The following is a 23,059-nucleotide window of genomic DNA, read 5'->3' as shown; positions in this document are numbered from 1 at the left end:
GTAGGACAGTGTTAGCTCTGCTCTATAGTGTTAACTTTATTGCACTTGGTTAGCTCTGTAGTATAGTGTTAGCTCTGCTATACAGTGGTATCTCTACTGTGCAGTGTTAGCTCTGCAGCACTATGTTAGCACTGCTGCAGTGTGTCAGCTCTGCGGTACAGTACTAGCTCTGCTGTACAGTGTTAGCTCTACTGCACTGTTATCTCTGTAGTATAGTGTTATCTCTGCTGTATTGTGCTAGCTCTGCTGTAACATGTTAGCTCTGCTGTAATGTCTTAGCTCTGCAGCAGTGTGATAGCTCTGTAGTACAGTGTCAGCTCTGAATCACTGTGTTAGCTCTAATCTTACTGCAGAGTTGTGTGTGATTATGAGATCAGACTGTCTGTCGCTACATGTCTCACACTGGTAACAGCCCCATTCATTTAACATGAGCTCTAGAGCAGGGGTCTCAAACTCAGCTGGGTGTATGGGCCATTATAATTTGGGGGGCCACATTCTTTACAGGGCCAAGTGACGTTTTTAGTGGTACCATTTATTTCACTTTACAACTTTGGATCACTGTTTTTGAACAGACTTTGCTTGTTTATTACATATATAAAACGCTTTTTTAATGGTGAAAACAAAATCATGCTTTATTTTTAATTATTATTATTTTTTTTACATTTTGTCCCCTTCTTGTAAATAATATTACAATTAACACCATGTAGTAATCTTGGCCAACATTTTGTAGTAATTTTCCATCCTGGTCATCATCTTTTAGTAATGTATCTCATCCTGTTCCCCTTCTTGTACAAATGTGCCCCATCCTGTAGTAATGTGCCCATCCTGGCCTCCATCCTGTAGTATTGTGCCCATCCTGTAGTAATGTGCCTATCATGATCCCCATCCTGTAGTCATGTGTCCCATCCTGTTGTACAGTGACCATCCTTGTTCCCTGGTAGTAATTTGCTCATCCTGGTCCCCTGTAGTAATGTCCCCATCCTGGTCTCCTTGTAGTAATGTGCCCATCCTGGTCCCCTGGAAGTAATGGGCCCATCCTGGTCTCCTTGTAGTAATGTGACCATCCTGGTCCTCATCTTGTAGTAATTTGCCCCATCCATGTCCCCATCCTGTAGTAATGTGCCCATCATTGTCTCATTTGACAAATATGCCAACGCTGGTGCTCTTCTTGTATTAATGTCACCTTTTTTCGTCCCCTTCTTGTAGCATTGCCCTATAATAGTCTCGCCTATTGTGCCATTCTTTACACACACACACACACACACACACACACACACCGTTCATACAGCTCTGGGGTTATACGGTACTGGAGTGGGGGACATACAGCTCTGGGGGTATACAGCACTTGGGTGGAGGGGGACAACAGACAGTCCTGGGGGTACACAGCACAGCACGGGGGTAAGAGATCAGAGTTCTGGGAGGGTATACAGCACTGGCGTTGGGGACACACAGTTCTGAGGGTATACAGGCAGTGCTGGGGTTGGGGGTGCAGATAGTTCTGAGGAGGTATACAGGCAGCACTGGGGTTGGGGGGTCAGACAGTTCTTGGGGGTATACAGGCAGCACTGGAGTTGGGGAAGGACAGACAGTTCTTTGGGGTATACAGGCAGCGCTGGGGTTGGGGGGACAGACAATTCTGGGGGGTATACAGGCAGTGCCAGGGTTTGGGTGGACAGTCAGTCCTGGAGGGGTAAACAGGCAGCACTGGGGTTGGGGGGACAGATAGTTCTGGGGGAGTATACAGGCAGCACTGCGGTTAAGGGACAGACAGTTCTGGAGGGATACAGGCAGCACTGGGGGTATACAGGCAGAACTGGGGTGGAGGGGGACAACAGACAGTTCTGGGGGGTATACAGCACTGGGGTAAGTAAGAGAACAGAGTTCTGGAAGGGTATACAGCATTAGGATTGGAGACACACAGTTCTGAAGGTATACAGGCAGTGCTGGGGTTGGGGGGCAGACAGTTTTTGGGAGGTATACAGGCAGCACTGGCATTGGGGGGTCAGACAGTTCTTGGGGGTATACAGGCAGCACTGGAGTTGGGGGGACAGACAGTTCTTTGGGGTATACAGGCAGCGTAGGGGTTGTGGGGGAACATACAGTTCTGGGGGGTATTCAGGCAGTGCCAGGGTTTGGGTGGACAGACAGTGTGGGGGTGTAAACAGGAAGCACTGGGGTTGGGGGGACAGATAGTTCTGGGGGTATACAGGCAGCACTGCGGTTGGGGAGACCGACAGTTCTGGGGGAGTATACAGGCAGCACTGGGGATATAGAGACAGCACTGCCGTTGGGGGACAGACCGTTCTGGGGGGATACAAGCAGCACTGGGGGTATAAAGACAGTGCTGGGGTTGAGGGAGACTGACAGTTCTGGGGGGTATACAGGCAGCACTGGGGTAGACAGGCAGCATTAGGGCTGGAGGGACAGACAGTTCTTGTGGGTATAAAGGGAGTGCTGGGGTTGGGGAGACATACAGCTCGGCGGAATGCTGGTTCTTTGGCTCCTCTCCATCTGTATTTAACTGAGGAAAGTGCAACTGCCAGCTTGAGCACTGTGGTCCCCGAAACTCGGAGCCGCAAGATATATCACTGCCTTTCTCACCTGGCTGTCCTCCGTTCCCTTGTGTCCTCTTCTTGCGGCCTGCAGCCCCCTTGGTGATCGTGCCCCTGGCGCCGCAGTCAGTCAGCACTTTACTTCAGACATGCTGCGTAGACTCAAGATCTGTGTACAACTGCGACCTCTGCTCTAGGGGCTGATTCTCAGGGAAATCGGTGTCCGGCCCATAGATCTTAGCTGCTCATTTACATATAAGGAAAACCTGGATTTTGTTGAAACAAAACATTGTAGCATAGATATCAAGGTACCATGTTATTCAACTATCCAGGACCTATATGCACATAGAGATGGCTTAGGAGGGTTAATCCTACTAACAGACTCCCATTAATGACATGGTAAAAAAGAAAATCTTAAAAATATGTAAAACAAAATAGAAAAAATAGAAAACATTTCCTAAAAATATGTTTATGGTAAAAATGTTTATGGTAAAAATTGTATTTTTTAGATGCAGACAACTATTAGCCGTAAAAGTAACAGCACCAATGCTTGAACTTAACAGTGTTAAATAATTTTTAGGGAACAGGGCAGTGGACACTTAGGTGTATGATGATGGAAAGCTGGCTCATCATTCATTAGTGTAAGCAAGACATCTTCTGTGAGCGTTTCGCCTGAGTTGCCTTGGTGCCCATTGGGTTTTATGGTTGTCCTTCCTGCTGCTTCTCCTCCCCGTGCCTGCATCTACTGATTCCAGGTACATAGTCTCCATTTAGTGTCTGAACTCCTGTACAGTGATGTTGGCTCCTTTTCTGTAAGTTCCTATTATGGGATTTATCTGTTCAGCTTACCTTGCTATCCTATTAAGCATTTACTAAGCAGGTGGCTTTTATATGGACAGTTAACCATCGTACAAGATGGCGGAGAGTGGCATTTACTCATTAAGCAGAGCTCCAATGACAGTTATACTATTCAATGTATTTTCTCTCCAGAAATTTAGCTTCCAAATTGCAGTCTTTTGACAAGTCCCGTCTTCTCAAAGGGCTACTTGCATCCAGAGCTACCCTATTGGAGATAATTTAGGACATAAGAACTCTGTGTGTGACTCTGGGGATGGGTCCCGTAAAATGAATGAATGTCATTGTTTGGGAGATTTGATATGGTGAGGGAATGTCACACTGCAGAAATCTGTGGACATGTTGGCGTGCGTTCATTGTGTAGGCCATGGCGGAAGAATACAAGATTCTTATGAGTAGATGTACAGATAAAGTTCAGCAATCAAAAGAATGAAGGAGGAAACAGGCAATGCATTGTTTGGACAAATAGGATGAGTATGCATGATAGAAGGGTGAACAAAAATGTGATATATGAAGGCTTTTACTGAGTACACAAAGACTACAGGTGATGATATACAATGAGGAAAAAAATTACTGAATTTCCACGTGCCTCTTGTTTTACAAAAATGCAATAATTCAGCTCCACTTGGTTTCTTTCACATTACCACTAAAATAACACATGGTATTCAAAGCTGTGGAGCTGTATTCAGCTCCACTAATCGGATAGAACCACAATGGTATGCGACCACAGATTCAGAATATTTGATTGTGCGAGTCCAAGCACTCCTTGAAACAGCCTACAGCGATGCTGATCTAGGTCTACTTCTGAAGACCATATTATGGACTACAAGTGTGAAGGCCAGTTTCTTACATGACTCCACTGGTTAGACCACTTAGTCCTGTTTAGTGAAACCACACAGAGATCAGGTGTTCCGGTTGAGATACTGACCCTAAAATATAGTTGAAGTATGGAATTATAGAATATCTTTTAGGCTGGAGTCACACTTGCGTGTGACTTAGTCGAGGATCACATCACATAGCCAGGACTGGCCACCGGCTATCCTGGCAGGAGCATGTCAGCTGCATAGAAATACATGCAGCTGACCCGCTCCTGCCATAAGAGCCAGTGGCCAGTCCGGGCAGTGTGATGCGATTCTTGCTTGAGTGACTCCAGCCTTACTGCAGCTTCCAGTTCACTGACTTTGTGAGTAGAAAAAAAAAGAACACAGGGTTCTTTAATTCTTCTGTGTACTGCTCATTGCCTAGATTACCAGCCACTTCTGTAGTCTGATACAGGTGGTCAGTTTCATACACAATGTGTGCAGGGCTTGCAAGCTCTTTGTTATAGAGTTTGTTAGCACTGCCATGATGCATCTTCTGAATCATTGGCTCTAGCTAGGTTCAGAAATAATGCGCTCCTCTGATGATGCAGGGGCAAATCTGACTTTACCAGCAGCATTTGAGAGAGCACGTTCAGGGAAGGAGTGCAACCATGCTGCTGGCCTGAACTGTCAATCAATCAGGAGCTCACCGCCCCCCCGGCAAACAGGAAGTCAGAGGGGGCTCCTTAAGATAGAGAATATAAAGGCCCAGTCACACACAACGACTTACCAGTGATCCTGAAAACGATGCGACCTGATAGGGATCGCTGGTAAGTCGCTGGGAGGTCGCTGGTGGGATGTCACACAGTCAGATCTTACCAGCGATGCAGGAACAATACAGGTCGCAGTAGCGACCTGTATAACGATCTCAGCAGTCACTGTAACCCTGTCACACAGTGTCAAACACAGCGATGTGTCCTGCCCAGCAGGACATCGCCTTTGAAGAAAATGGCCTGGACCATTCTGCAACGACTAGAGATCTCACAGCAGGGGCCTGATCGCTGGTAGATGTCACACATAACGAGATCGCTAACGGGATCGCTACTGCGTCACAGAAACCGTGATTCAGCTGCGATCTCGCTAGCGATCTCGTTATGTGTGACGGTACCTAAACTCTCTAAACTGATCCTTGGATTAACAATAAAACTATGGGGCATCTGAGAAGCAAGCATGCAATACCACTGTAGCACCATCACAGGAGAAATAAAGCATTGTACAATTTGCATTGAAATAAAAAAAGATATATGGACAATCCACTATACTTTCTTGAATTTTTATGTTATATTATGGCTAGGCAAATTATAAGAAACTGAAAAATTGCATGCTCTGATTGCACCAAAACTGCACAGTATGAATGTGGTCTAAATTGATATTTTGCTGGTCTATGCAGGTTAGACCATATCTGACAGTAGGAAGCTCAGGCCAGCAGGGACCATGTAAGTGTTGGAACCAGAGGGTCAATTTGTTTTTTTGTTTTTTTTTGTTGTATTTTTTTTTAAAGCACGCTTTGCCATTTGGAAATAAAATTGTATTTCCTGGTTTTGTGGTATACATTTACCATTATAATTATTTCTTACTTTTCTATGTGCTTTACTTAAAGGGGTGGTCCACTACTTTTACATTGATGGCCTATCCTTAGGATAGGTCATCAGTGTTTGATCGGCACCTCCGCTGATCATCTGCTCTCGGTCCTGGCGGTGGCAGCCTGTGGCCCAAAATGCTCAGTTCTGATGCCGCTCCGCCTTCTGATAGCGGCCGCGGTCAAGTACTGAACATCTGCCTCCTATTTAGATCAATAGGAGGCAAATGTGCAGTACACGGCCAGTATCAGAAGATGGAGCAGCTCCGGAACTGAACATTACAGGCCACAGGCTGCTGCTGCTAGAACTGAAAACAGCTGATCGGCGGGGGTGGCGGGTGAAGGACCCTGGCAGATCAGACATTGATGGCCTATCCTAGGGATAGGCCATCAATGTAAAAGTAGTGAATAACCTCTTTAATAGTAAAATATTTAATACCTTGACACATTTATGACATATGATAATGGCTACCTTCTGTAGGAAGATTCTTCCAGCCATACGGTGGTGGTCTCTGGCTATAATTTTTCTTGGCATCCTCATTATAATGACTATCCCACATAAGCACTGGGATGTCAAAATCGAACAGATTTTTAAAATAAGCATCGCTCTGTATACGGGAACGTATAGATGTGGGGCACGCATGGTCAGCATACAGCTAGAAGGAAAAGAGAAAGGGTCTTAATAAAAGATTAGACATTGAATCGTTTTCACAAAATGAAACTTCTGCCGTGAAGCCACATTCAGTACATCTCGAGCATCCGGATTACCTTGACGTTAGACTTCGTTATTGTCACTGCGGCCTTTTGGTCCGTTTTCCTACATTGAAGCAGTAAATCAGAATTATTTCACTTTCTATTTACAGAACTTTTGATGCATGATATTATTTTTTCCTCACCTCTCCTGATTTGTTTCATTGTTGTTTTGATTTTCATTTGACCACCTGAAAATGGACTGAAGGCCAAATTCTGACCGAAGAGGTCTGTAAGAAAAAAAGAAGACACATGAAATCTAAATACCAATGATGTCTGTTTTGCATATTTTTACTCTTTAGTATCAATTGTACAATAACTTCCACGATTCACAGGACTTTCACCAGTTAATCCACAGGTCTCACAACTCTAATAATGTCATGTCTGTGACATCTCTATAGCCATATTTCATGGTCTTTGACTAGTCTGACATCTTCTTGGTCGGCAGTTATAAAAGTTGTGTATAGGTGCCATTAATACAAAATGTGTACTGGAGAATGTCAATAAGCTGGCCCTAGATGACCTGGATACATCCATACTTGCCGACACTCCTAAAATGTCTAGGCTGCCAAATCTTCCTGGCACACGCTGAAGGCTCACGAAAACCCTCGAATAGCAGAGCTTGCTAAAGACTTTTTGTGTGTGATGATGAAATGCTGTCTAATGATGGAACCCTGGTGTCCAAATGCACATTCAAGAAGCGTGGCAGACATCTGAAGAGCCATGGCAGGGACTTGGACGTGTGTGACATGAAAAGGGACAAGTTTGTGGGAAAATATTTTGATGCTGCACTTGATGCACTAGTATTGCAGTCACCTGCTGCCCTAGAGGACATGCCTAGAATTTTGCAAAATGTGGATAAACTCGTTGTTATTGTAAACTTGTACTAAGAAATTATAGAAAGATTTTCAATCTATGGTATTCTGTTGTAGAAGTAAAACATAGACAGTTTATTTCTTCTTCAAGGCTTTTTTTCATAGTACCACCTAATGGCAGGGGCAGACGGCCATATTTTCGGTCCACAAGAGATCTGACAAAACATTGGATCACACTTGGACCAATGTTAAGCCTGCTTTGCACGTTGCAATTTCGCATACGATATCGTATGCTATTTGCAACGCCCCCATCGTATGTGCAGCACGTTCAATTTGTTGAACGTGCCGCACATACGATTAACCCCCATCACACATACTTACCTTCCATACGACCTCGATGTGGGCGGCGAACGTCCACTTCCTGGAGTGGAAGGGACGTTTGGTGTCACATCAACGTCACGCGGCAGCCGGCCAATAGAAGCGAAGGGGCGGAGCTGAGCAGGACGTAAACATCCCACCCACCTCCTTCCTTCCGCATTGCTGGCCGTGAGCCGCAGGAGGCAGGTGAGATCTGTTCATCGTTCCCGGGGTGTCACACACTGCGATGTGCGCTACCCCGGGTACGATGAACAATCTGATGTTCAATTCGTCAGGAATGAACGACGTGCATGCGATGAACGGTTTTTCGTTCAATCGCAATTGCACGTCGCTGTCACACGCTACAACATACCTTACGATGCCGGATGTGCGTCACTTACGACGTGACCCCGCCGACACATCGTAAGATATCTTGTAGCGTGTAAAGCAGGCTTAAATCTGTGGGACTGCGCGCATGACAGATTTTTTTCTCAGATAGTATCTGTCTGAGAAATAAAAATCACTGGATGTTCAAGTCTGATCTGATATTCGTATCACATTTGGCCATACAAGTCAATGAGTTCATAAGTACGTGGAAATCATCGGACTGCACACAGATGACATCCAAGTACAGTGCGATTTGCACGCTGACAAAGTGGAAAAGATGGAGAAATTTTGTTCTTCATCTTCCCCTCACAGTTTAATCCGATTCTGCCATCCAAGAAAATCGGATCACACTATGCTGACACTTGGATCAAACTTTTATTAGAGTTTGATCACTGTTATATGCATAATCGGCCTGATTCATTTGGATGAAAGAAACTACGGCCGCCTGCCCCTGTCCTAAAATCCAATGGATGTGAACTTGTTGGTTAAATAATCTGTTTTGGAGAGCTTTATAGTGAGCATACTTGGCAGTCATAATGTTAATACTTTATGGAAAATGTTTGCATGTCCATACTTAAAATGAATCTGCATCAAGACGTCTCCATTTCACTTTCCAGTTTACAAACTGTATTAACATCTACTGCAGATTTTACTAAATTAACTAATTAGATGGATTATATATGATTTACATTGATTGTCTATTTTTAGAATGGATCATCAAAATATATCATACATAATTGATAACTTTTACTAATCAGCAGAAAGAAGAAGGGTTGGCTATATTCATTGCAATATCAATGCAAGAAAATTGATACACAGGTTAATGAGCAAGTTGAGTAAAAATCACTATCAATCATAGCTAATATTTGAATGATAGCTAATACAGCCAGGGAATAGTCACATATACAGCCTTGTGCAAAACCTTTAAAGGGAATGTGTCAGTAGGTTTTTGCTACCTCATCTGAGAGAAGCATGATGTAGGCAAAGAGATCCTGAATCCAATGGTGTATCACTTAGATTACTGGGTGCAGCCTTTCTGACACAATCAGAGCTTTTGGATTTAGCCATGTAGCACAGCTAAAAGATTATATATTGACAGTGAGGTTTCAATCAGAGTAGGGGGCATGCTGGACTGCCATGTGCTTGACATTGTAGTCAGAGCAATGAGAAGTCCTGCTGCTTAAATAAACATATCAAATAAACAACAGATCGGACCTTGACAAGACAGGCATCACTAAATTCCATGTTATAACCCTTGCAGGGTACAGTCTTTAGCTTACGATACATAGCAAAAACCTGATGACATATTCCTCTTAGGTAGGTGAGGAAAGAACTGGAGCCAAAAGCCATACTGTCAACATGTAAATAAGTAGAAATGATGCAACTATACATGCAAAAATAGGAAATCTTTACTGAAGAATAAAAATGTAAAATATTTGGCTGTAACAGAAGGCAGTCTGTTAAGAGAATAGCTGGAGAGCAGAAATGAATGTCTGCAGGCAACAGTGAACCATGGTGGAGGTTCTTTGCAAATTTGGAGCTACATTCCAGCAAATGGGGTTGAAGAATTGGTCAGTATTAATGATATCATCAAATCATAGAAATACGGGCAGATACCGATCTATCATGCAATACCAGGGGCAGATACCGATCTATCATGCAATACCAGGGTTGGACTAACTCACCAGTGCACCGGGGAATACCCCGGTGGGCCCCAGGTCCCCAGTGGGCCCCCATGCTTTATATTGTGTGGGGTACTGCGGACTTGTTACTGTGCACTGGGCAGGGGTGTTTCTCAGGGCCACCGTTAGAGCGGGCAGACTGGGCACCCACGCTCTGAGGGGCCCCCAGCCTGTCCATCATAATCTGCAGTGATCGTACAAATTCTGCGGTTGCAGAATGACTTGTGGTGACATCACAGTCATATGACTCACCAAAAGTCCTTAGGCCTGCACAATATGTGGTACTCGCAGGACCTGCAGACTTCACCTCTCATATTCAAATGCGCGTCTTTCAGGTGAGCATACATTTGAACAGTGCAGCACCAGAACTGAGGCAGAAGAGCTTCGCACCGACATACTGTCATCACCGGAGCTGCACGGAAAAAGTAGTTGCGCAGGCACCGGGTAAGCGCTCCTGAGGATCCAAACATGACATGGAGAATCATTTTAGATGCAGGGGCCGTGGTGGGGGAGGAGTGGTGTTACTTTAGAAGTTACATTATCGGGCAGTGGGGGACATGATAGGGCAATGGGGGACATTATTGGGCAATGTGGGACATGGTAGGGCAATGTGGGACAGGATAAGGCAATGGGGAACAGGATAGGGCAAAGGGGGACAGGATAGGGCAATGTGGGAAAGTATAGGGCAATGTGGGACATGATAGGGCAATGTGGGACATGATGGGGCAATGTGGGACAGGATAGGGCAATGTGGGACAGGATAGGGCAATGTGGGACAGGAAAGGGCTACGTGGGACATGATAGGGCAATGTGGGACATGATGGGGCAATGTGGGACATGATGAGGCAATGTGGGACATGATAGAGAAATGTGGGACAGGATGGGGCAATGTGGGACAGGATAGGGCAATGTGGGACAGGATAGGGCAATGTGGGACAGGATAGGGCTAGGTGGGACATGATAGGGCAATCTGGGACATGATGGGGCGATGTGGGACATGATAGGGCAATGTGGGACATGATAGGGAAATGTGGGACAGGATGGGGCAATGTGGGACAGGATAGGGCAATGTGGAACATGATAGGGCTAGGTGGAACATGATAGGGCTAGGTGGGACAGGATAGGGCTAGGTGGGACATGATAGGGCAATGTGGGACATGATGGGGCAATGTGGGACATGATGGGGTGATGTGGGACAGGGTAGGGCAATGTGGGACAGGATAGGGCAATGTGGGACATTATAGGACAATGGTGGACAGTATTGGGCAATGAGGGACAGGATAGGGCAATGTGAGACAGGATAGGGCAATGTTGGACAGGATAGGGCAATGGGGGACAGGATAGGGCAATGGGGGACATGATAGGGTAATATGGTACATGATAGGGCAATGTGGAACAGGATAGGGCAATGATGGCAAACCTATGGCACACGTGCCAGACAGCCTCATGCTGCTGCTTGGAACTGCTGGTGTGATCGCGCTAGCAGTTCAAAGTTGTGTTGGAGCGGAGAAGACATTTCTCCTCGCTCTGACACTCCTCTCCTAGGCCGCAGGCCTGTTGCCTAGGAGACACCGGGAGCGTCTTTAAGCGGTGCTGGCGTAATGACGTCTTATGGCCGCGCGGGAACTGTGGACCCAGCGGCCCGCAGCGCTGGAGCGGGTGTTGGAAGGTGAGTATGATTTTTTTTCTTTTTCTTTTAAGTGTGTGTGCGTCTGTACCATGATTGAGGACATGCCACGATGGAGAAACATGCCGGAATGGGGGAACATGACAGGCTGTGGGAAACATGCCAGGATGGGGCACATACCAGGATGGGACACATAAGGATGGGGCACATGCCAGGATGGGGGAACATGCCAGGATGGGGGACATACCAGAATGAGAGACATACCAGAATGGGGGACAAACAAGGATGGGGCACATACAAGGATGAGGCACATGCCAGGATGGGGCACATGCCAGGATGGGGCACATGTAAGGATGGGGGAACATGTAAGGATGGGGCATATGCCAGGATGGAGGCACATACACGGCTGGGGAAATATGCCAGGATGGGGGGAAAAATGCTAGGATGGGGGAACATGCCAGCATGGGGGGAACATGCCAGGATCGGGCACATGTCAGGATCGGGGACATAAAAGGATGGGGCACATGTAAGGATGGGGGACATACCAGGATGGGGGCACTTGCCAGAATGGGGGACATACAAGGATGGGGCACATACCAGGATGGGGTACATACAAGGATGGGGGATATACGAAAATGGGGGAATATGCCAGGATGGGGGAACATGCCAGGATGGGGGCACATGTCAGGATGGGGGGCATACAAGGATGGGGAACATGTAAGGGTGAGGGACATGCCAGGATGGAGCACATACAAGGATGGGGCACATACAAGGATGGGGCATATACAAGGATGGGGGATATACAAGGATGGGGGACATACAAGGATCGGGAAACATGCCATAATGGGGCACATACAAGGATGGGGCACATGCCAACATGGAGGAACATGCCAGCATGGGGTACATTTACCAGTATGAGGTACATTTACCACAATGGAGAACATTTACCAGGATGGAGGACATTTACTAGGATGGAGAGCATTTACCAGGATGGGGAGCATTTACTAGGATGGAGGACATGCCAGGATGGGGAACATTTACCAGGATGGAGGACATTTACTAGGATGGGGAGCATTTACCAGGATAGGGAGCATTTACCAGGATGAGGAGCATTTACCAGGATGGAGGACATGCCAGGATGGGGAACATTTACCAGGATGGAGGATATTTGCCAGGATGGGGACATAATAGGGACAAATATACCAGAATGTAGGAAATATATATCAGGATAGGGGACATATTTACCAGGAAGTGGCCCAGAAAGGGGGACATAACTACATATTGAAGGGGGGAGCAACTCGTATGTCTTTATGGGATTTAGAGATGTTCAGACTTTGAAATGTAGATATCAGTTTGGAATTTGATTGCATTCCATGCTAAAATCTGTCTGTCTAATGTTCTGCATTTCTTTCCCATATAGATCAATCCAACTGCTGTGTCTGGAGCGGGAAGTGGGATAGGCTCAGCATCAATGTGTGGTAAGCACGCATAAGCTTGATGCCCCATGCTGAAGAGAAGAGAAGACTGCAAAGTGAAGTTTAAAATCAATTAATTATTTACATAATAGAATTGGTTAAATTATCATGTTGGCACTTCACAAAAAAAATTTAGTTTTGGGCTGCAGTTTGGGCACTCGGCCTGTGAAAGGTTCGCCATTATTGGTATAGGGCAATGTGGGACAGGATAGGGCAATGTGGGTCAGGATAGGGCAATGTGCGACAGAATAGGGCAATGTGGGACAGGATAGGGCAATGTGGGACATGATGGGGCAATGTGGGACATGATGGGGCAATGTGGGACATGATAGGGCAATGTGGGACATGATAGGGCAATGTGGGACAGGAAAGGGCTAGGTGGGACATGATAGGGCAATGAGGGACATTATGAGGCAATGGGAGATATTATGGGGGAATAGGGGATATTATGGGGCAGTGAGGGACATATGAAGCAAATTAGGACATTGTAGGGCATTGGTGGACACTATGGAGCAATAAGGGACATAATGAGGCAATTAGGAAGGAGATTGTGAAAGGAGGCTTAGTATAATGACGAGCGAGGGGGGACTTTATGCAGAGATATAAGGGAGATATGATAGGGCAAATTTTGGGGGGACATTATGGAAAGGGGCACTTTGTGGGCTATTTTGGAGGGTGGATATTTTGTGCAGGAAGCAATTAACAACCCCATCTGTTTCCCCCAGTTAAAATAAAAGACCCTGTATTTAAACACCTCTGGTGCTGGCACCGTTTCAGCGCTGTCAGTAATCACGATTCGTAGCTCAGATTACATTGTGACATCATGGGAGCCCCATATCCAATCACTGCCAGCTTCTGTGTCCCTAACTTAGGAATGAACTATCATTTGAGGTAACATAGGGGCCCATTATTGAAGACTTTATCAAATAAAGGTGGCCAAGATGGGGCCATTATTAAGTAAAGGGGACCAGGATGGGAGATATTATTACTATATGGGGCCAGAACGAGTAACATACTGTACATTATTGGTTTATGGTGGCAAATAGTAGAGATAATTTCTGTAGGGGCAAATTAAGGGACATTATTATTGCTGTAATATAATTTAATTTTGAGGATACTGTCTTCCATGGGAACAAAAGTCTGACGTGGTGTAGAAATTGGGGGAAAAGTGAGGAATGTGGTCTGGGAGGAATCGGCTACAGGTGACTGTGTTATTTTCTGTACAGTCACATCATGGGAGGAAGAAGTTATGGTGGTCAGTGATGGGTGAAGAGTAAAAGAGAAGATGAATAATTTCAGCTAGAGACGTCAATGGTAAGTCAGTGTATTAGGCTATGTTCACACTAGAAAAATGATTTTTCTTAAGAAATTTCTTAAGAAATTTCTTAAGAGTGCACCTGTGTTAAAAAACGCACCAAAAACGCACCTGCGTTTTAGGTCCGTTTTAGGTCCGTTTTAGGTCCGTTTTAGGTCCGTTTTAGGTCCGTTTTTACCGCTGGTTGCTCCCTGCGTTATTGTGCCAATTATCTATGGCAAAAAACGCAGTTAGCTGCAGAAAAGAAGTGACATGCTCATTCTTTTTCTTAAGAAAATCTACTGAAAGAATTTTCTTAAGAAAAAAACGCAGTGTGTGCACAGCTAATTTTTTTTGCCATAGGTTTTGCTGGGGAATGTCTGCAGAAAGGTTACAAGAATTTCTCAAGAAATTTCTGCAGCAAAAACGGACCCAAAACGGACCCAAAACGCAGGTAAAAAACGCAGTGTGTGAACATAGCCTTAGATGTACACACACACTATACACTATATACAGAGCTCCTGTGTATAATGTCACTAATTAATGTCTCTGGTGATCACTGTATTACCTGTGCACTATATACAGATCTTCTGTCTATATTCATCTGTGGGAACAGATTTCTGGGACCTGCACTGATCGTGCAACTTTTATCACCTTGAAAGTGGAACTGATGTCCAACTCGTCCAATGATCCATTCATTGAATAAGTTATCGCCTACCTGACCTGTGCATCGGTGATCACTTGTTTTCACCAAAGATTCCCCTTACTGCAAACTACTGTACTGTAATTGTATATCAGTTATTGTGTGTGCACAGGAGATGTGCAGGAGCCACCTGTGCTTCACAGTCAGTGCTCCACTATAATGTGGATAACGGCTAACAGGTATTTGCATATCGCTGTAGGGTGGGCCCCTGTAGTCAATTCCTCTAGTGGGCCCCAGACACTCCAGTCCGACCCTGCAGCAATACTATCAAAAAAGCATCTAATTGGCTTTAAATTTATATTGCAGCAGGACAACAACGCAAAGGTACACCCATTAAAAACTATCTTCAGTGTGAAGAAGAACAAGATATCCTGGAGGTGACTGATGAAATGTCCCTACACAGCCCTGATTTCAACATCATAGAGCCTGTATAGGATTACCTAAATAGAAAGAAGAATTTGGACAAGCCTCTGGGATTAGTTTTTCAAGATATTTGGAACTATCTCCTTGCCAAATTCATTCAAAAACTGTACAAGTGTCCTATACCTAGAAGAACTGATGCTTTGAAGGCAAAGGGAGGTCCACAAAAAATTTTAATTTTGAATTTGATTTCTCTTTTTTCATTCACTTTGCATATTGTTAATTGATAAAAATAAACTAGTAATGTCGCGGGCGGAGGAGGGGACGCTGCGCTCTCCCACTGCGCGGGTCCAGCTGCCGCTGCTGCTGCGGCCTGCTGCTGCTCGGTGGCTCGAGCGATGGGCCAGATCCCGGGGACTCGAGTGGCGCTCCTCGCCCGTGAGTGAAAAGGGGATTGGTTTTGGGGATTTATTGTCCGTGACGCCACCCACGGTTGTGGTGATTGTGTGGACACCACTGCTGCTCTGTATGGGGATCCCGGGAGCGGTGACAGGGAGCAGCAAAGTTGTTAGTTCTCCCCTCCGTGGGTAGGGGGTGGTTGTCCCGGGGCCCAGTGATGAGGTGGGGAATGCTGGATGGCAGGGCCGGTGCAGGGCTTGCTGGGGTGCAGGGACGCGGGGGGCAGCGCTGTGCCTCACGGCACTGTGGTACTCAGCCTGAGATGGTGACACAGTTCTCGGTAAAACAAACGGCTGGAAAGACGGTTCCCACGGACGGCTGCTGTTGCTTTTCCCCGGTAGTTGACGGTGACGGTCTCTGTCCCTGCACCTAATGAAATGTTGGTAGCGATGGGTTCCCACCGGTAACCCGCTCCCTGGCTTGGATATGTGACGGAGGAGCCCCTCTTTGCCCGCAGGCGCTGGCCCTGAGAAACTGGTGCCTTGGCGGTGGTGGTGTCTCTCTCTAACGGTTGGACTGTTGCCTTCAATCGGGACTTAGTTGTTGGGAGACCCAGGAGGTCCCCTTCACTGATTGATTTGGCAAATTCACGGCGACTCCTAGCCTTGCCGGGATCCGAAAGGCCCCTGCCAATGGTGCTGGCTTCTCTTCGTATACCGCTCCGGTAGCGCCGGGCCACCACCCGTCCACGGTCCTTTCGGCAACCTCCGATCAGCCTCTCCTGCAGACAGTCACCGCCGTCTGCTAACCTTGCTGTTCTCAGTCCGGGGCACACACCCGGACCAACTTCAGGCTGTTACTTTCTCTTCCACTTTTACTCCTCTCTCTTGCTCCTCTACCACTTCCTTCCACTTCCCTAGCTTAACTCTATCTGTCTGGTTTCTCCCGCCTCCAGGGCTGTGAACTCCTCGGTGGGCGGAGCCAACCGCCTGGCCCACCCCCTGGTGTGAACATCAGCCCCTGTAGGAAGGCAACAAGGATTTTTGTGTAGCTTTGGTGTACCTATCCGTGGTGTAGGGTGTGGTGGTGTCATGACCTGTAACCCCTGGCTTGCCCAGGGCGTCACAGTAACACTTCTATTTTAAGAAAGTATTCTTAATTTGCAGCATTTTTTTCACACCTGTCTAAAACATTTGCACAATACTGTATAATAGTTTTCTATTATAGCAAGGTCTACCCCTATTAACTAATTACAGAGCTGCATTATTTTACATCAGTATTTGCAGCCAAAACCAGGAGAGGCAAAATCAGAGGAAAAGTATAACAGAAACGCTTCTGCGGTTCCGACCATGCGCAGAGCGCCTCTGAAGCCGAGAAGCAAGCACCCAGATAACAAGGCTGCGGGGATGGTAAGCGCGCACACAAGGGGATCTCAAGGAGCAGACGGTGATGTCACTCATGTAAATCCATGGTATCATGCAAATGTCCACAGGGCAGTACGACGCCCATGGGGCTAAAGCCTCTGCTTATTTACATAGGGAACACATAAGTAATAAAACATATTTTTATACATTCATATTACACGGTATTACAACACAGGGATGGGTAGGAATGGGTTATTAGGCCACATATCACCCTCCTTATAGGTTAGAACGCATAAGGGAATTAACAGGTTCCCTTTAATGGACTGCACTGGAAGTCAGAAATCAATATAAGTCTATGAGAGATTCATTCTGGCCCTCATAGACTTGTATTTAGAGCTTGAAATGTAACTTTTGACTTTCAGCCATTTAGAAGTTAAGGGCACAAAATAGCACCGTAGGACCGTAAAAAAGAAGGTGAAAGTGCGGAAGGGTAGGGGGCAGGGGACATGTGTTTTAAAGCACCACTCCAGCACTAAAAAACAAACCGCTGGAGTGGTGCTTCAAATATAGGGCTGTAATAAGCTGATAGGAGTAGATCCTGATGTCAGGTTCTCTTTAAAAAGCATGATAATTGGACTGCCATGTTTTTCTTTTTAGCCATTTGCACACAACACATATTAGAAGCTGTTAGCCAACGGTAGAACAATATAGGAAAATAGAACCATCATTTTAATTATATTTCCCAATGCTCAATGATTTTAAGTACTAATGATTGACAGCTAACTACAGACATATTTTTCATCGCTGACATTATTGGCAACATATGATTGGCCGGCGTTAGGCAAATGATAAGTCACTATATCTGTGTCTTGTAAGGAGATAAAAGGTGGAGAGCTTGGCTGGGCACAGAGAGCTGGCAGGAACATTGCTAGATTTGTGTCTGGAGGAAACTTAAGAGGGAACAGCAGGGCTCAGATCTGAGACATTTGGATCCCAGAGGAAATGAACGGGATGCCACGACACCCATCTGTGCTGCTATGTGTCTTTGAGAAACAGGTGTAGTTTAGTGAATTAAGGGCAAAAATATAAAAGGGAAAGACAGCCAGGATAAGGTTAACATGAAGACATGCTATCGTTGCTTTAGTACTATCTACTCCATAGAAATTACTGTCCAGATAAAAGGAAACACATTTTTTAAAACACATGTACACATTGTGAGATTTCAATAAAGTTATTTAGACAGGAAGTAAGATAAACAAAAATCGGTGCAGCAAAAACGCATTAAAAACGCAAGTGAGCGAGATTCATATGAATATGTGAAAACCTGAACAAACACTGATCGTGGCAAACAAGGGAAAGTGGTTGTAACACTGTGTCCCTGCCTCTCCCCTGTAAAGGGGGCTTTACACGCAACAACATCGCTAACGAGATGTCGTTGGGGTCACGGAATTCGTGACACACATCCAGCCTCGTTAGCGACGTTTTTTGCTTGTGACAGGTACGAGCGACCGCTAACAATGTAAAATACTCACCAAATCTTTGATTGTTGACACGTCGTCCATTTCCCAAATGTCGTTGCTGGTGCTGGACGCAGGTTGTTCGTCGTTCCTGAGGCAGCACACAACGCTACATGTGACACCCCAGGAACGACGAACAACGCCGTACCTGCGACCGCCGGCAACTAAGTGGGCGTGTCTTTCATGCGGCTGCTCTCAGCCCCTCCGCTTCTATTGGATGCCTGCCGTGTGACGTCGCTGTGACGAAGCATGAACCGCCCCCTTAGAAAAGAGGCTGTTCACCGACCACAGCGTCGTCGCTAGGAAGGTAAGTCCGTGTGACGGGTACTAGCGATTTTGTCTGCCACGGGCAGCGATTTGCCCGTGACGCACAAACGACGGGGGCAGGTGCTTTCACGAGCGTGTAAAGCAGCCTTAACAGGGAGACACAATGACACACCGCCACGGCTGGCTCCTTCGCTGCCCGGCATTCCTGCTCGCTCCTCCATGTGGGTTTCTTTGCTGCCCACCTCCAAGAGTCTTTGCCTCTCTCTTAAAGAGCAAGCGCACCTCTCCCAGAAAGTGTCTCTCAGCCTATCACTGAGAGGCACTGGCTATTTAGGGCAATCTTCCACTAGAGGAGTTGCCTGTTCAACACCGTCAGTCCTATTAGTCAGTTAGTTCTGTCTAGTCAGTTGTCAGGTCACCTGTCCCGTCTGATCCCATTCTCTACTGTTCCTGCCTGACCCATCTGGTCCCATCCCGTCCTGTTCTTGCCCGTACCTGGCTCCCAGCCCAACCTGCCTGTTGGTGTGAAGCCCCACAGGTGTTGTGTCAGTGCATTACCTTCAGGGACTCCACGTGGGATGGTCTGGTCACATGTAGGGAACCTTTTCTTTAGGATTTTCGTGACGCCACTCTCGGTATTGCGGTCAGTGGGGACCGCCACTGTAGTGTAAGGGGACACCTGGGGCTGATGTTGGGTGCAGTTAGATGTAGTGGCCTCCCGAGAGTGAGGCAAGCCACAAGGCCTTGTGTAGGTGTGTGGAACCACAGGTCGCAGAATGACTCAGGCACAGTCCAAATAGTCTTTCAGGGTTTTTACTCACAGTTGATGGTAGGGTGAGTAACCCGGGTGTAGCTGGGAGAACCAGGCTGGAACCAGGTATCCTTCCGGCTGGCTGATGATGGTGACTACCAACTCGCCTTCCTAGCCCTGTGTGTTTTGGGGTGACCCCTACTTGAAGCCCTGCTGGGGTCGCCCAGGGAAGTTGCTGTTGCCCCTCTCCCCTTCTTTTGGCCCGTTTGCTTGTAGCCTGGACCAGGTCACTCCGGCTGCTTGCCTCCTGTGAACTATGGGCTCTCTCTTTGCTACGTGGCTGCGGACTCTGTGGTGGTATGGTATGGGTCTGAAGTGCCCCCACTGGCAGGTTTGGCAGGAGAAAATTGAATAAATCTCTGCACTGGGACCTGTTACCCTTGCGGGCCTGGTACCTCCCTGGCAGTCCCCTTATTCTGCCACCCCTTTGCTCTCTCTAGCCTAGGGTGGATTTTGGGTGGCACTACCAGGTGACCAATCTCCCCCGTCGGTAGTCACTGCGCGTACCTTGTCTGAATAGTGGCAGCCTCAGGTCTCCTCTTTGCGTCTGCTCTCCCTGAGCTCCACTTCAGACTCAGCTCCCTCCTTACTACTCTGCCTAAGCAACTTAGCAACCAGGCTCTCTACCACACCCCTTGAGTGGACATGGAGGCTACGCCCCCTCCAGGATTCCCCAGGGGTCCCTATCAAAGATAGATGTGTGAGACCTGATTACTATGCGCCTGTGTAGTCACACCTCAATCAGCCTTCTGGTTTACCTGTGTTGCACTGCCCCCAGCATGGGTGCAGTACTCAGTGGTGCCTGACCAGGTCAGGGGCGCCACATTGGCACCTGGTTCCAGTCCCATCCTGCCTGTACCTGGACTCTGCCTGCCCTCTTGTTACTAGAGACTCTGCCTGTCTGTTCTGCTCTGTTGGTGCTAGAGACTCTGCCTGTCTGTTTGTCCTGGCTCTGCCGTCTGCCTTGTTAGTGACTTTGTCTTTCTGTCCTGCCCTGTTGGTGCTAAAGACTCTGCCTGTCTGTCCTGCCTGTGCTACCTGCCTTGAGCCACCCTGGTGTTTCCTGTCTGCACTTGAGAATCTGTCCCGTCTGCTCCTGTGTCTGCACTTGTCCTCAGGGTCAGCTGCCACAGTCCTGGTCCTCTACCCCATGTTAGGGTAGGCCCGGGGTCACCCTGTGATCCAGTGGTTCCACTTTCTAGCTCACCACTTTATCATCATCCGGCGGCGAGCGTGACAGTGGGGATGACGTAACGGGACACTAGATCAACTTTACAATTGTACAAGTAAAAACAAGCCGACAGGCCAATGGCTAACAGATGTTATCTTGTAGATGTGAGCTATAGGGAATCTCATCCCTCCGCTAGGACATTCTTCACCTTCAGAGTAGATGCTGGACATGGCCACTACCCAAACCCCATAATGATTCTAGGTGAGAACTGCTCTGAAATGTATCATGCATCGAAACGTGACATAATGACTTTATATTAATAATTTACAAACAAATCTCCATGTGTCTCCCTATAAAACTGAAGGCTCCTCACCGTACAGCATGGGTATTGGTGCCGTATTATAGAGCTGTATATCAATGTAAAAATGTGCCAGATTCTAATGTCGTATTTCAGCATTAGTATCACAAGGACAACACCTCAACACCACAGGCCATCCAGATTGCACTTCTACTTCAAATGTTATGCATAGCTCGACCAGTCCTTAATATTCGAGAAATGTGGTAATATAAGTGTATATAGTATAGTTGGACATTGACAAATTTAACAAACTCACCTTAGGCAAAACTTTGACATTTTACATTTTGCTGACTTAAAAAGGACCTGTCAGCAGGTTATTTGGCTCCTCCCTAATGGCATGAGTGTAAAGCGTCTTTCATGCTTTTTACATTAATACCTTATTTAGTATTTGTTGGGGCATTTTTGAGAAACCCATCCTTGAAGTTTTAATCTCAAAAAAAGCGAGACAGGTGCTGCACTTCCAGCTCTGCAATACTCTCTCCCCAGGCTTGGACTGGCCCACAGGAGTACAGGAGAATCCTCCGGTGGGCCCCTTTGCATTAGTTTGTCACTTACTCCCCAACATGATCAATAGTTGGCACCATACACTTGTTTCAGTATGTACAGACAAAGGAAGCATCTCATCATTCATTTTACAAGCTACCCAGTATATTGTTATATAGCAACATAGATAAATTTGTGAATGTAATATTATTTGCATGTAGTTGATCAATGGGCCCCCAGTGTCAATGCTACTGGTGGACCCCTGTCTCCACAGTCTGACACAGTCTCTCTCTTTTCCTCACCCACTGCCAACCTCCAATCTTTGACAGGTCACCTGTTCTCTCTATGACCTGTCTCCCCTCCACAGTTGCTGTCATTGCCTGTCCTTCTTTCATCAGAAGGTATGGCACATGACAAAATGTCATCAATAGACCGGCTCTAGAAACTTCATCAGCAGCTTGCTGTGCATGTACCACCCCTTTTGACGAGATGAACCCTGGTGGCATGGGTAGACGTATCATTGGTGCAACCTGGGGCCCAAGAGGTTGGAGGACCCATTTCTATCTCTAAAGCAGCTAGAATTGTGCATTATGATGAGTTATTTGACTACAAAGGGTCCATATATTGTTCTTACACAAAGGCCCTTTTCTGTCTGTCTGCCAGTGCCTGGTGGCTTATATCAGGGAGAATAAAATCAATTGCCTGGGGCTCCCATACACATTAGACTGTTGGTTGAACCAATCATTATCTGCTAACTGTTACCCTAATGTGTCTGGGCGTCTTTATAGTCTATAGCATGCATCATAATGCAATGTAGAATAAGGTGTGTAATGTAGGTGCCATCCAACAGAAAGGAGAGAGCCTACAGGCTCAGTACCTTGCATGCCACTATACAGGGTCGATGCATGCGGATTTGCAACTAATTTCCATAATAGTAACACCAGACACAGCCCTTGTTGAAGAGAGACGCTGTTTGTGTAAAATATCAGACCCCTGTTTTAATCCTGGGTACCACTTGCGTTATTGCTCAGTTTAATGATTATTCGTGATGACAGGACCACAAAGAGGCTTCTGTTGAGGGGTGGTGACTATGCTCAGCGTTCACTAGAAAAAGGAGCACCTGGGCAACTACCCATCTTCTTTCCTAATGTCGCTCATGTCTGTAACAGGTGGCTATCTAGCCTGTATGAAGTCCCAAGAGAGAATACTGGAAAGTTTATCCGATCAGTGCTACCTTTTTAATCTTTGGCATCCATGTGGTGTTTTTTCATTATAAACCATTATTTCTAATACCGCTGACACCTATGCACTCCTTTCCCACCCACTAGGTAAACGACCCATGCTGATATGCGTTGACATGTATTGTGTGTGACGTTACCTTTCCTATTCGTGC

The 23,059-nt window shown here is 46.5% G+C and overlaps 1 protein-coding gene across 1 annotated transcript in view; it reads right to left on the bottom strand.

The window, feature by feature from the left end:
* ST6GALNAC2 (ST6 N-acetylgalactosaminide alpha-2,6-sialyltransferase 2) overlaps positions 1 to 23,059 on the bottom strand; it is a 118,641-nt gene that overhangs the window by 34,833 nt on the left and 60,749 nt on the right. Inside the window, exons 2-4 of the mRNA XM_075349560.1 lie at positions 6,743 to 6,826; positions 6,615 to 6,663; positions 6,319 to 6,502 (exon numbers count right to left, since the gene is read on the bottom strand). Coding sequence (XP_075205675.1) covers positions 6,319 to 6,502; positions 6,615 to 6,663; positions 6,743 to 6,826 — 317 coding nt within the window. The remainder of the gene's footprint in view (positions 1 to 6,318; positions 6,503 to 6,614; positions 6,664 to 6,742; positions 6,827 to 23,059) is intronic.

This window comes from Anomaloglossus baeobatrachus, chromosome 5 (assembly GCF_048569485.1).
Source record: "Anomaloglossus baeobatrachus isolate aAnoBae1 chromosome 5, aAnoBae1.hap1, whole genome shotgun sequence".
Taxonomy (NCBI): domain Eukaryota; kingdom Metazoa; phylum Chordata; class Amphibia; order Anura; family Aromobatidae; genus Anomaloglossus; species Anomaloglossus baeobatrachus.
Note: the sequence above shows the minus strand (reverse complement) of the source record. Positions and strands in the feature narration are given on the sequence as shown.